Source organism: Vicia villosa, linkage group LG7, assembly GCF_029867415.1.
Source record: "Vicia villosa cultivar HV-30 ecotype Madison, WI linkage group LG7, Vvil1.0, whole genome shotgun sequence".
Classification (NCBI taxonomy): domain Eukaryota; kingdom Viridiplantae; phylum Streptophyta; class Magnoliopsida; order Fabales; family Fabaceae; genus Vicia; species Vicia villosa.
The window spans coordinates 21,650,038-21,665,737 of record NC_081186.1 but is presented as its reverse complement, the minus strand read 5'-3'; the positions used below and the strand labels follow the sequence as shown (position 1 = coordinate 21,665,737).

General features: G+C 38.7%; 1 protein-coding gene and 1 non-coding gene across 2 annotated transcripts; one reads left to right on the top strand and one right to left on the bottom strand.

Moving 5' to 3' along the window:
• Positions 1-1,980: 1,980 nt before the first annotated feature.
• LOC131621132 (small nucleolar RNA R71) lies at positions 1,981-2,087 on the bottom strand. Its single transcript, XR_009289462.1, has one exon. It is a non-coding gene; the product is annotated as a small nucleolar RNA R71 (small nucleolar RNA).
• Positions 2,088-3,207: 1,120 nt separating this feature from the next.
• On the top strand, positions 3,208-3,786 carry LOC131620679 (uncharacterized; the record flags this gene model as incomplete). The annotated part of the gene is made up of 1 exon (XM_058891820.1): positions 3,208-3,786. A coding segment is annotated over exon 1 (579 nt), but the record flags the coding sequence as incomplete, so codon positions are not given.
• Positions 3,787-15,700: the final 11,914 nt, after the last annotated feature.

Below are 15,700 nucleotides of genomic sequence, written 5' to 3'. Positions count from 1 at the left end.
AACGGAGACCCACGTCTCCACGCCCAGTCTGCAGAAAGTTCCTCAATTCACGGATTCCAACTGCAAACCTCCTCCTATAAATAGGACCTGCTATCCCACTTCCAAAGAGTCCGATTTCCTGCCAACGAAGTGCTGCCGAAATTGTACCGCGAACTGCTTTTCCTTATTCTGTTTTCATTTAACCGTCTATTTTCTCACAACGATTTCTACACTGGAAATTGTTGTGAACTTTTCATAGATCTAGCCTTACGTTAGATTTATCGCTTTATTTCCTTGTTTTTATTTTCTGCCATTTAAATTCCGAAGAACGATCCAGCCAACCTGTGGTGGAAGTTCGAGTACTTCAAGATTCAATTCAATCCAGATTTATTTTAATTCAGGTTTTTTATTTACCGCCTTATTTATATTATTTATCTGCATGATATATTATATGCCATTTAATATGCTTATTGTTATGAACCGAACCAATATATGTATGTTTAATCGTATTAATATGTCTGGCTAAAATACTAAAGGTGTCGGTATGTAAAGTAAGTTAACCGTAGGGATCCGAAATAAATTGGCTTAAATTATGTTTTATTAATTATCACTTATTTTTGGTTTATATGTCTAGTTTAATTAGTAAGTCTTAAAACCAATAGAGCGAAAGTTTGAGGGATTAGGACGGTCAAAGGTTAAAATCAATAGAGCGAAAGTTTGAGATCTTTAACTGGATAGTAGACATAGGACATTAGTTTTAAGGATGGCGAAAGCGTATTAAAACTAATTGGAACTTATTTATTTTCAAAAAGTGTTTTTACACCCGAATGGGATGGCGAAAGCGTACGTTAGGGATATTAGCATGTTCCGAGTCAAAAGAGCGAAAGTTTGAGATTAGGAGATTTAAATAGATAACAACCTCGTAAAATAGGCATTTTATTAATTACATTGTTTCCAAAAAGCTCTTCTAAAATCTAATGGGATGGCGAAAGCGTACATTAGGATTAGGATAGTAGTCTAAATCAATAGAGCGAAAGTTTGAGACGAGGATTTTTAATCAATTGGAATTAGTAAAGATTTTTAATTTAATTATGCAAAAGCCAATGAACCTTCGGATTACCTTTAGTTAAACGAAATACATACTGATACCTGTCTTTTATTATTATTCTTTATTTTCTCACAATCACTTTCCCTTAGGAACAATCGAAGTTTTAGTACTCCTAGCTTTACATAGTAACCTTAGATAACGGTAGATCGATTCATAGTCCCTGTGGATTCGATATCTTTTAAAACTACACGACACGACTGTGCACTTGCAGTTATCAGATTTATAGACACGTAAAGTCGCGATCAAGTTTTTGGCGCCGTTGCCGGGGACTATTTAAGTCGATATCGTAACTCACTGTTACACCGTAGAGACTAGGATAATTCTTCCCTTTCTTTTTGAACGATTGTATGCCAAATACTCGTTCACAAGGAGGAGACTTAATACAACGAATTAACGAGATCGAACGTTTCATTAACGTTAAACGTCGAGCTCGCAACCTTCCCGAAGTAGCAGAAATTCCGATTAATCAGGAATTGAATTTTACTGATCAAATCAATCAAATCACCCCGAAGTTAGAGATGGCTGCTATTCGTCCTCTTAGAGACTATGCCGCTCCTTCGCGCGCTGAACAGCATTCAAGTATCGCACCACCTGCGATTGAAGCGAACAATTTCGAACTAAAACCTTCACTGGTCCAAGATGTTCAACAGAATCAATTCTCTGGAAGCCCTGTAGACGACCCCAATCTCCATTTATCCGTGTTCGTGCAATACGCCGACACTATCAAAGCCAACAACGTTAGTTCCGAAGCTATTCGATTACGCCTTTTCCCTTTCTCCTTGAGAGATAGAGCGAGAGCGTGGCTTCAATCCCTGCCTTCCAATTCCATAACAACGTGGGACGAATTGAAGAGAGTATTCTTAGCGAGATACTTTCCGCCTAGCAAGACTGCTATGCTTAGAGGTCAAATCAACGGATTTACCCAGAAAGATAACGAATCGCTCTTCGAAGCTTGGGAACGTTACAAGGACATGCTTAGAATATGCCCTCATCATGGACTCGAACCATGGCTGATCATCCATACCTTTTATGGTGGTCTCTTATATAACACTAAAATGACTATAGATGCCGCTGCTGGCGGAGCATTAATGGACAAACCCCATGATGAAGCATACAAACTCATAGAGAACATGGCACAAAACCATTACCAATGGGGAGGAGAACGCGCCGCTCTAGAGAAAGCCCAAACCAAAGGAGGAATGTACGAAATTAGTGGTATAGACCGCGTTAACGCTAAAGTAGACGCTTTAACTCAAAAGATCGAGAATTTAACCATCACTCCTTCAGCCACCGCTGCCGCTGTAGCACCTAACTGCGAGATTTGTGGATTGACTGGGCATGTAGTTGCTGAATGCCAACTCTTGACTGGAGTCCCATCTGATCAAGTAAATTACGCTCAAGGAAACCCTTATTCTAACACGTACAACCCTGGATGGAAAAACCACCCGAACTTTTCTTATAAGAACAACAATGCGTTGTACGCGCCTGGACAAGCACCTGCTGTACCACCTGGCTACCAAAAAGCGCCTGTAGCTGCTCAAAACACCCCTAGGAAGTCAAACCTAGAAATCATGATGGAGAACTTTATAGCTTCCCAACAACAAACCAATAAAGACTTCCTGAATCAAAACATCCACAATAGCGAGCAACTAAAACAACTATCGAACAAAGTAGATGCTTTAGCTACGCATAACAAAATGTTAGAAACTCAAATCTCACAAGTAGCTCAACAACAAGCACCTACTGCTGCCCCTGCTGGCACGTTTCCTGCTCAACCACAACCTAATCCTAAAGGACATGCGAACGCGATAACACTACGAAGTGGAACTAATTACGATGGACCCATAGATCCTAGAACCCAAAACGTACCCATGTCACAACAAGAGCCAAAGGAAACCCAAAAGAAAACAACCGACGAACAAACTGCTAAGACTAAAGAGAACAGTAACGAAGTGGAACCCGAAAAAGAGAAACCTTATGTTCCACCACCACCTTATAAGCCACCAATTCCTTACCCTCAAAGATTAGCCAAATCAAAAACCGAAGCGCAATTTAAAAGATTTGTAGAACTTCTGAAGCAATTAAACATAACCATACCATTCACAGAAGCCATAACTGAGATGCCTTCGTACGCTAAGTTCTTAAAAGAAATCTTATCAAACAAAAAGAAGCTCGAGGATAACGAAACTATAACGCTTACCGCTGAATGTAGCGCTATCATCCAAAACAACATGCCTCCAAAACTGAAAGACCCTGGTAGTTTCTCTATACCCTGCGTAATTGGAAAAACCATCATAGAGAAAGCCTTGTGCGATCTAGGAGCTAGTGTTAGTTTGATGCCTCTTTCGACCTGTAAGAAACTCAATCTAGGTGAGCTTAAAGCAACAAGAATGTCTCTTCAACTAGCAGACCGTTCAGTTAAATATCCTGTAGGAATGTTAGAGAATATCCCTGTTCGTGTAGGTCAATTCTACATCCCGACTGACTTCATCATTATGGATATCCAAGAAGATTCTAACATCCCGATCATTTTAGGAAGACCATTTTTAGCGACCGCTGGCGCAATTATAGATGTAAAGCGAGGAAAGCTTACTTTCGAAGTAGGAGAAGAGAAAATAGAATTTATCCTTTCCCAATTCCTAAAAGCACCTTCTATAATTGACACATGCTGTTCTGCTGACATAATCGACGAGTGTGTCAAGGAAATGAAATCCGAACCAAATAAGGAAACCGAAACCCTAAGGATTCCTATGCCGCCAATTTTTGAAGATGACAACTGGCGTGAGGAATACCAAGATAACCACCTGAGTGAATGCTTAGCTTTAACCCCTGATCCTATACCTGGACCTAAGAAACCTGCTATAGAGCTGAAGACACTCCCTACCGATCTTAGATACGAATTTCTAGACGAAGAACTAAACCGACCAGTTATAGTGAACGCCAACTTAGGACGAACCGAGACTGAAAAATTACTTAATGTCCTAAGAAAATACCCTACCGCTTTAGGATACAACATATCAGATCTGAAAGGTATAAGCCCTTCTCTATGTATGCACCGCATCATGCTCGAAGACGATAGTAAAACCTCTAGGGAACATCAAAGGCGAATAAATCCTATTATGAGCGATGTGGTTAAAAAGGAAATCCAAAAACTGCTAGAAGCTGGAATAATATATCCTATATCCGATAGTAAATGGGTTAGCCCCGTTCACGTCGTACCAAAGAAAGGAGGAGTCACAGTAATCACTAACGCAAAAGGAGAATCTGTAGCACAACGTACCCAAACTGGATGGAGAATGTGCATTGACTATAGGAAGCTAAATAAAGCTACCCGAAAAGACCATTTCCCTTTACCTTTCATAGATCAAATGCTCGAACGCTTAGCTAAACACTCACATTTTTGTTATCTGGATGGATACTCCGGATTTTTCCAAATTCCTATCCACCCTGACGACCAAGAGAAGACCACATTCACCTGTCCTTATGGTACATTCGCTTATAGACGAATGCCTTTTGGACTCTGCAATGCACCCGCGACCTTCCAAAGATGCATGATGGCAATATTTGCCGACTTCCTAGATGGAATAATGGAGGTCTTTATGGACGACTTCTCTGTCTGTGGAGGAAGTTTTGAAACATGTTTAGAAAACCTTGAAATGGTGCTTAGACGATGCGTAAGCGTAAACCTAGTCCTTAATTGGGAAAAATGCCATTTCATGGTTCGACAAGGAATTGTACTTGGACACATCGTATCCGATAGAGGAATCGAAGTTGATAAAGCAAAAATCGAAATTATCGAAAACCTTCAACCTCCCAAAACCGTTAGAGAAATAAGAAGTTTTCTGGGACATGCTGGTTTTTACCGACGCTTCATTAAGGATTTCTCTAAAATAACCAAACCCTTAACTGAACTACTCATGAAAGACGCCGAATTTATTTTCACCGATAAATGCACTGAAGCATTTCAAACACTTAAACAAGCATTGATCTCTGCGCCAATTATGCAACCTCCCGACTGGAATGAGCCTTTCGAAATAATGTGTGACGCAAGTGATTATGCTGTAGGAGCCGTTCTAGGACAAAGAAAGGATAAGAAACTACATGTCATATATTATGCGAGTAGAACCCTAGACGAAGCTCAAATGAATTATGCCACGACAGAAAAAGAATTATTAGCTGTCGTATTCGCATTAGACAAGTTCCGTTCTTACTTGGTAGGAGCCAAAATAATCATATACACTGATCACGTCGCCATTAGGTACCTCCTAACTAAAAAGGACGCCAAACCAAGACTTTTGAGATGGATCTTGTTACTACAAGAGTTCGACCTAGAAATTAAAGATAAAAAGGGCACTGAAAATGTCGTAGCAGATCACCTCTCTCGATTGGAAAATCTGAAACCCGAACAAGTACCAATTGACGATGATTTCCCTTATGAAAGACTCATCGCCCAATTAGAAGCAAATGAATTCGAACCATACCGTCCAAACTCTGAAACCGAGAAATTAGCTGAAATAGCTTTAGCCCGATCTGACGCACCTTGGTATGCAGATTTCGTAAATTACCTAGCTGCTGGTGTGCTTCCTCCTGATCTAAGCTACCAACAGAAGAAGAAATTCTTCCATGACCTAAAACATTACTATTGGGACGACCCACTCCTTTTCAAAAGAGGCCCCGATGGAATCTTTAGACGTTGTGTACCCGAGGAAGAGATAAGAAGCATAATAACACATTGTCATTCTGCACCGTGTGGAGGACACCATAGCACATCTAGAACCTGCGCCAAAATCCTTCAATCTGGACTTTTCTGGCCCAACCTGTGGAAAGACGTCCATTTTGCTGTACTAAGCTGTGATAGATGCCAACGAACTGGAAACATTTCAAGACGCGATGAAATGCCTCAAAAAGGCATTCTAGAAGTAGAAATATTTGACGTCTGGGGAATAGACTTCATGGGACCGTTTCCGTCATCGTTTGGAAATCAATATATACTCGTAGCCGTCGATTACGTTTCAAAATGGATAGAAGCTATTGCTTCCCCTACAAACGATACACGAGTAGTTATTAAACTTTTCAAAAACGTCATCTTTCCTAGGTTCGGTGTGCCAAGATTGGTAATTAGCGATGGTGGTTCCCATTTCATTTCAAGAATACTTGAGAAACTCCTTCGAAAATATGGAGTAAATCATCGAATAGCCACACCATACCATCCACAAACAAGCGGTCAAGTAGAAGTATCTAACCGCGAAATAAAACAAATATTGGAGAAAACTGTTGCTATATCTAGGAAAGATTGGTCAACCAAGCTAAATGAAGCTTTATGGGCTTATAGAACAGCTTTCAAAACTCCAATAGGAACTACCCCATTCAAACTCGTTTATGGAAAATCATGCCACCTACCAGTAGAGTTAGAACATAAAGCCTATTGGGCCATTAAGAACTTAAACCTAAACTACACTGCCGCTGGTGAGAAACGACTTCTAGACATAAACGAATTAGAAGAACTTAGACAAGACGCTTACGAAAACGCCAAAATCTATAAAGAGCGAACGAAAAAATGGCACGACAAGCGTATATCTAGGAAAAATTTTAGCATCGGCGATAAAGTGCTCTTATTTAATTCTAGACTAAAATTATTTCCTGGTAAGTTACGATCTAGATGGTCTGGCCCTTTCGAAATAACTAACATATTTCCGAGTGGAGCGATAGAAATCAAAGGAGAAACCGTCAAACCTTTTGTCGTAAATGGGCAACGTCTTAAGTATTACCATCATCTCGAATACGATGAAAACATCGAAGTTTTTAAACTTGACGAACTGCCCGCTCTTTCGAAAAAATAGTTTTCTATTTTTAAATCGTCGAGCTTACGACATTAAACAAAGCGCTTGGTGGGAGACAACCCACATTTATTTATTCTTCTATTTTTTTTATTTTATTTATTAAAACTTTAATTTTTCTAATCTTTTATTTTTAATTTTCATTTTAAAACTTTATTCTATTTTTAATTTTAATTTTAATCATTTTTGATTTTTCATACATCTTATAATAATTATTATAATTATAACTACTATCTATGAATTGGGAAAATATTTCCGTTATAATTATATTTATTATTATAACTTGTTACCTAAGCTTAATTTTAACTTTTTATTTTATTTTAAATAAACACTAGCCTAATTCTAACTTATCCTAATATTTTCAACTTCTAGGTTTTTCAATTAACTACTAACTACGATGGAAGGAGTTGATAATATGGAAGTTGTGTTCCGTGGTAGAGGACAAGAAGCAAGATTCAACAAGCTGGCTGAAAGACAAATAGATCTGACTTGCTACCCTGACCAATCGACTATGATACGACTTGGCATCCAAGAAAGCGTTTTACACCTGCTTAACCAAGTCGGTTGGACTGGTTACCACTTGTTCCGCAAGTTTAATACCTACCGGAAACTCACTTTGGAATTTTTGAGCTCACTGACCTATCTTCCAAACAGTGGACAAGGACTGAAGAAAGGAGTCATCCTTTTTCGACTCTTTGGAATGGAATTTAACTTTTGCATGGGAGACTTTGCTAAAATGTTAGAACTACCTCATGGACCCGATGCATATGCCAAAGTAGCTGAAGAAAACCTTCCATACTGGGAGCTGGAAAAATTCTGGGGGAAAATCACTGGAAATGATAACCCTGAAGAGAATGAATTTCAATCTGAGAATATCCACAATCCTGCTTTCCGCTACTTTCACAAGATCCTTGCTCACTACATTTTTGGAAAGCCTGATAATGTCACTGAAGTTACTAGAGAAGAGTTATTCATCATGTTCTGCTCCTCTCAGAATCGCCCGGTCAATGCCATTGCATTCATGCTAACAAACTTCGAGCGCATCACGCAAGACGAAGTTTCACCCATTAGGATCGGCGGATTTGTCACTATGATTGCTAATGCCATAGGAATGAGAGTACCTTTTCTTAGATTGACACCTTTTGGTACCCATACCTCTATGGACATCAATTTCTGCTTTAATCGAGGTATCATCGGTAATCTTGGACCTCATCGGTTTGAATTGCTCATTGATAACAAAGTTTGGTATCAGTTCACCTTACCGAATCCTAGGACAAGTGTGCACAACCCTGCCAATTGGCTTTACTATGGTCAGATTCCTGAGAGAGAGCCCTCACCTGAAACTCCTCAAGCTTATGAACATGTTGATGAGGAAATGCCTGCATCCGAATCTGAACCTGAAACACCACCTGGTTATTATGAACCTCTTCCTGTTGATGAACCCATTCCTGAATATGAACCTTTATCAGAAGACGAGCCTATACCCGAGTACGAGCCTGAGACACCTTCTGAAGATTCTGCTGATGAATACACTGTTGACATGACTGATGTCGAACTCGAGCCACAACAACCCGCTACGTCCACCGCATCGGTAAATCAAAGGATGCCCAATCTGAACACGCACGAACAAGCAATCAATGCACTACAACAAGATGTACAACATGTGCGCAACGAGCTTCACACTTTGCAAATGCATTTCTTCGATTTCATCGACACCGTCAACGCTCAGTTCGACGAAGTTTTCAAGCACATTCAGTCTAATCAAAACAACAATAGACGTGGCTAGATGTTACCGTATTAGATTATTAGATTTTTATTTCTAGTTTTAGTAATTTCAAATTCCTAGTTTAGAATTTAATTTTTCTGCACTTTTACATTCTGCTCCTGTTAACACTCAGTACCGGTTTAATTTTAAATGCAATATTCTATTTATTACTGCTACTGTGTTTTACTACATCACTATTAAACTGCTATGCATTCCTGTATACCATATTTTTGCCGTTTATAGTATGATACAAGGACACTGTACTGAGCTGGTATTCTGTATTATTGCTACTGTCAGAATTGGTCCACACCTGCACGTGTGGAAACCACTTACCTGAGCTAGGAGACGCACGTCTCCATTTATGTGGGACCAGCAGTCTGCATGCATAGGACAGGAGACGCACGTCTCCATGCCTGTCCCCCAGCAGACTGGCTGCCTGAGACGCGCGCCTTCCCAAGGCCAGCAGTCTGTGCTGCCTTTTTGACCACGCAGAAGACCACATTTATCCCATTTTTTGAATTTTGAATTTGAATTTCAAAATTCATTCTCCTCATTCTTCCCCTATTTATTCCATTTAAACTCCATTAACCTCATTCATCCTCCATCATTCACCTCTTAAACTCCATTCATTTCCCATTCTTCTATTCTATTCAAACTTCAAACACCACCATTAATCCATTTTAATTCTCCATTAACCACCCCATTTTCAAACCTCACTATAAAACCACACCACCACCACTCTTCTTCCTCACAACTATCATACCATTCTCTACTCTTCTACACTACATTTTTATTTTTCATTTCCATATTCACCATGCCTCCACGTTCATTAATCCGTAGTGAGCGTCCCGAGCGACCACCTCCCGACCTTTCAAACATTATCTTCCGAGATGATGCTCAACGAACAAAATATGTTGCTTTCTACGAACGTTCGGTTGTTCCCACAAAATTTGTGAACACCGAGTGTCTAGAAACTTTGGGTCTCATTGATGGTGTCACCCGTTTGCTCACTAAATCTAGCCTCCACCATCTTTGTACCGAACCCGTACCTACTTATGAGCCGCTCGTCTTAGAATTTTTGAGTTCCTTCAACTACGACACTCCCTCTAATCAACCATTCTCAACCGGTAGTGTCATACCCCAAAATTTGCCCTCCTGGTTTTAGTTCTACGGGTTTATGCTTTGCATATTATTTGCGTAATTGTGCAATTACTCATATATATGTTTCATTTTTTAATGGTTGTAGTTTTATTTACTAATTATCGTGGTTTATGGGTTTAATATTTAATTCAATCTTAATTTAAATTGAATTTTAAATTAAAACTATTAAACCATTTTTAATTCGTTATGCTAATATTTTATGTTTGTCTGCCCTTACTAATGTGTTTAGGTACAAAAAGAAGAAGCCCAATCTCACCTCCAAGAAAGCCCATGACCCTAAGAGAAGCTTTTAAATCCATCATTTTATTTTTTATGATTTTATTTGTATTTATGTGAATTTATATTCATTTAAATATTAAATAAATCACTAAAAATATTACATAAATGGATATATCACAAGTGGTGAATTGAATAAAAAAATAATAATTGGCTTGATTGAAAACCAAAAGAGAAAGATTCAATATTCTTGCTAAAATCAAATATCAAAATCTGGATTTGCAAAGATTGTATCCCATGATTCTAACCTAATTCAAAGCAATATAAAAGCACAAAGGTGATCAGACTAAAGGGACTTTTTTTTCTGGACAAGGTTTTGCAGCCAGAAAGATCCATACCGAGTTCAAAAATTCAAGGGAAAAAGCCAAGGTTGTTTCTGAAGTGAGAGATTCTTTCAGGGTGTTTTGGAGACCTAAACGTATTCCTGGAGTGCCATTAATCGTGTCCCAGTCACAAACGAAGCCCAAAGCTCTCTGAATCACCACCGATTCATCACGGTTTGCCTTAATATTTTCAATTTCGTTTTCGTGTATTCACGCATGATTAATAGGTTTTGATCGCATATTTCGATTCATAGTAATGTGTGGAGTGTTTCTGATGCGTTTAATTTGATGTTTGGTGAAAGAACTGTATTTCGCCATTGTTAGGTTTGGAAGCTCTAAGTTTAGGGCTCTTTGATATAGGTAGAATCAATTCGAATTGACGACACCGTTGCACTCGGAAGCAAATTTCCAATCGAACCACGGTTTTAATTTTGATTTATACTGCATCTTGTTGGTTTTAGAAATCTGCAGGGAGTATAGTGACGGACGAAACCATGGCTGTTGGTCCGTTGGTAAAGCTCTGAAAAAAATTCAAACGAAGGAGGAAGATGGTCCCTGGGCGCGCAAGTTTTTTTGGTTTAAATTTTCTTAATCTTTGTTTCGTTATATTCTATTTAGTTTGTGATTATATCAACTGACCAGTGCGGCGCAAATGGCAAAAGGTTGTGGTTGGCAATAACAAGAGCCTGGGTTCGAGTCCCACTGGCTACACTAATTTTTTCCATATTGTTCTCTTATGGATCCAGTGCTGCTACCATTATGCGTGGCTACGATACGCCTCCCATCAATAGCCCTTGGATCACCATCAAGATGGATCTTACGCCCAGAACTCACCAGCCCACCATACACACCAGGGACCACACCACATTGAATCAAGATAAGTTCTAATTTCTTTTTTTCTTTTTTTTAATTACATAAAATCCTTTTTTATATATTTATATATATAAATTTTATATAAATATTTTCTTTTTCTTTACAAAATCATAAAAAACCTTTTTTAAATAATAAGTGTCGATTCCTCGATTTTATTTAAAAAATAATAATAATAATAATAATAGTTTAAAATGTATTTAAATTGTTTTAATTCATAAATTAATTTTGGTTAATCAATTAAAATATATTTTGACCTTTTAAAAATCCTTTTTTTTTATTATTTTTGATCGATTTAATTAATTAGGTCAAAGACCAATAATTAATTAAATCCGATTGTTATTCAGTTCAATTTTCACCCGATTTAATATTTACAAGAATTTGCTATACACTGAAGAATCTTTTCTTTGTGCATTTTCTTTTCAGGGTTAGCAACAGGGTTTCTTCCGATTACGCGCCACGTCGAAAACGAAGCTAAGTATTTAATTTATTTTAAAAGTCTATTTTGTTTCCTTTTAATTAGGGTTTACCCTTTTAACCATTCCTGAACTGTGCATACATTCATTCCATCCATTATTTTGCCTTTGCCCTTGTTTCAGGGTTTACCTCCGAGGCAACCTCCGACCGCTAACCATATCAGATCAAATTCGAAAGCTAAGTACTATTTCGTATTTAGTTTAAATAATCGTTTTAGTTCATTTTGTCTTCTTATCAAATTAGGGTTAAATTTAAATATCAATGAACTGCCTATACACTCACGTCTCGTTGTTTCTTCTTTCAGTTCTCAATGTTCAGAGTCAATGCTTCTGGAAAAACCTTGCCCTCAATCCTGTCAGGCAAATGCCAAGCTAAGTACCTTCTCTCTATTCTATTTTTAATTTATTATTCTACTTTCTTTGTGGTTAATGAAGTTTGCCCTCGAACCTGATAATGCACTCACATACATTGTGTTTTCTGCCTATTCTTTTCTTTTTTAGGGTTCGTCGAATGCCAAAGCTACGTTGTTGGTAACCCTAAACCTTATTTTTATTTTATGCCTATTGTCATTATTACTTGTGCCAAACCCTATTAAGGGATCCGCTGGTTACAATTCCCCTCTCCTCCGCTGGTTTCATTTTCCCCCTTCCCTTTATTGCTTTATATACTGCGTGGTTAGTAATTTAGGGAGTACAAATTTAAACTGGATTAGAGTCACTAATTTACAAGATAACATAACTGAATTAACCACGTGATTGTTGCACACACGCACTCTTTTGGGGTAACCTCTCTGTTGCCTTGTTGCCTGTTGCCTTGTTGCCTGTTGCCTGTTGCCTTTGTGTTCTTTGCAGAATAAGCCACGTCCCTCGAATACGAGGATACCTCAGCCATGTTGCCTCGATAAAAAGGTCACGACCCTAAATGATGCTGCCTTCGATACACAAATGACCTCGACCCTCGGAAGTTGCCCACGAATAAGGCTGAGGTATCTTCTGGTTGCCTACGAAAGGCTATTCTGATCCTTCCCCTTAGACTACCTGCCCCTCTATGGCATGGGTCAGTCTTTGGGCGAACGATATTTCGATGACCCTTCTACCTCCAAACGAAAGGCTTCCTGCCCTCTTATGGCAAGGATAGACCCTTTCATTCTGAAAGGCTAAAAAGAGACCTATCATCTGAGTTTAAGGTAATTGCCCCTAATTGCCTTGCCATGCTCTATTTTCTATATTCTTTCTCAAAATTCTTCAAAAGCTGGCTACGCTCATTTACGAGCTAAAGTCCATTTTTCCTCTTTCATCTACATTTTCTGAAAACGAGCAAGCAAAGCAATTAAGAGCCCATGGAAAACCATGGATGCAAAGGGTGCCTTACACCTTCCCTTTGCATAAATTACCCCCCGAACTCAGATTTCTTAAAAGGTTTTTTTTCTGTTTCTTTTTGCCTTTCCGAATATTGTTTGGATAAAATAAAAGTCGGTGGCGACTCATGCTTAACCGCGACATTTTTGATAAAAAGTCAGTTCACCGTATTACAGGTAGCATCCAATTCCGGATGTTCAACCGTGAATATGCTCTAGGTCAAGATGTCGTAGCTTCATATTTGCATTTTAATCATGCTCCAATTGCTCACCGCTCAATCTTTCAAGAACTCAATGGTCGATCCTGGGAGGATCTCGCTTTTGAATTTTGGTTCCATCTCACTGGAGAAAATCCTACCGGTTGGAGAGCTCTTCATGCTTCTCACATTCAAAACCCCGCTATACGTTATTTTCAACGTGTCTTGGGGCATATTATTTTTGCAAGATCCAACAACCACAAGGTAAACCAAAATGAATTATTTTTCCTTTACTGTGCGCTTAACAATATCCGTTTCAATGCCGCACCGTTTATGTTCCAACACATCCAAGGTTTAGTTAACGCCCCCGCTACAAATCCATTCTTGCTTGGAGGCATTATTACTACCTTGGCCTGTGCTTTAGGTCTTGGTGACGAGCTCCTATCACTCTCTCATCTCATGAAGCATGCTCAGTCACTCGATCTCACTTACTGCCGCGATTCCCACTTGGTTTCACCCCGCCACGATGGCCGATACACTTTGGTCGTCAACAAAGTTCCTATTCCTTATGTCATCCTTCCTTGTCCTGAAAGAATTAACATCCGTTATGTTCAACGTTGGAGGCTTATTGAAGACAACCCTCAAGATGACCAACAAGAACATCCTAATGAACCTATGGATGCAAATGAAGAAGAACTCAACCAAGGGCAAGCTGATGTCAACCAACCTCCTCCAAACAACCCTCCGCCTATCACTCTTGAAGCCATGTATGCTGCTATTCAACGCCAAGATCAACTCGTTCAAGCTATGCAGACAAACCAAACTGAAACAATTAGGCTCATCCGAGAGATGCAACAGGAGCACCGTGACTATGCTATTAGGAACGAAAGTCAATACGCTGAAATTGCCACATATTTGCATAATCTTGACATTCGTGTTAATGACTCTCCTGATAGACGTCGCCGTGTTCGTACAAGAGGCGCGAGCAGTTCTCGAAACCGCAACAATGAGGAGTAGTTCTTATGCACTGAGGACATTGCATCATCTAAGTCTGGGGGAGTCGTATTATTTCTATTTCCTTTAGTTTTATTTTTCCCTTCAGTTATTTCCCTTCCTTGTAATGTTTTTCTAATTCAATAAAGAATATTTATGGAATTTAAGTCTTATATGTATAATTCCGTAGTTATTTCAATTTCTTCCATTTTCTTGAGCCATAACAAAAAAATTTTACTTTGCTCCTAAACGATAAACGCAAACCCCACACGTTCAAGAAATACGAAGCTACTCAATCACTCAACGCACCGAAACTAAATTAATCAATATCCTTATTGTCGCAACACTCTAAAACCCCCGAGTATACATAACCGATTTGAATACCCGTTATACCAAAACCATCGACTTTAAGTTTTGAAATAACCCTTAGTAGTTTATTCTAGCAGTCGGCACCGTCTTAGATACAAACTACGCAGAGAGTCGATGAATATAAGTGTATGATCCTCATAATAATTATGTGTTCAACTATAAGAAGAAATGTGCCTACTAAGTAAGGTGATCCTCACAAGATCATTTAACCTAACGGTCGCAAATCTCATATACAAAGAATTTAAAAACTCACTGTCGATTGGTTCAGAAGTCATCTGGTAATGAACTTGGTAGGAAGGACTATTGTCCGATTCCCCACAATCTACAAGTGAATGCTAAGGAGTATACCACATATTGTGCCAGAACTCCATGAGAAGGATCATAGTCACTAACCGACTACTCTGCTATGTGCGTGTCAGGATAATGGGCTTAATGTGATTGCGCGCGAATGAAAAGGGTGAAACATAATGACAAGTCAAATAGGTCGAGCTATAATGGCATGATTCGGATTGGTATGCATACTGGGAGTTGTTTAGTGTTGTTACTATAGGTTTATTGCTAAGATTCGTTACTTCCGAATAAGAACACTATGTAGCTAAGTATGACTGAACGACGTGGTGGAAGTGTGTTTCATTTATCTTTATCTTCTTATTTTGCTTGAGGACAAGCAAAGGTTCAAGTCTGGGGGAATTTGATAACACGATTTTATATCGTATATTTAGCCTAAAATCCATAGATATTTATAGCATTTTCCGTTTATTATGTTAATTTATTATGATATTACGCGTGTATTTGCTTTATTTCAGGTTTTACACTTCAATTTCGACTATTTGCGAAAAGGAAAGAAAATTGAGCTTAAATGACCAATATTTATGCCTAAAAGATGAAAAGGGAGTGCTGAAGTGAAAGAAGGGTGCAATTAGGACCCAAAAGGCCCAAAAGAGATATTCAGCCCACCATGAATCAAAAGGCGCGTGGCCCAGACCTG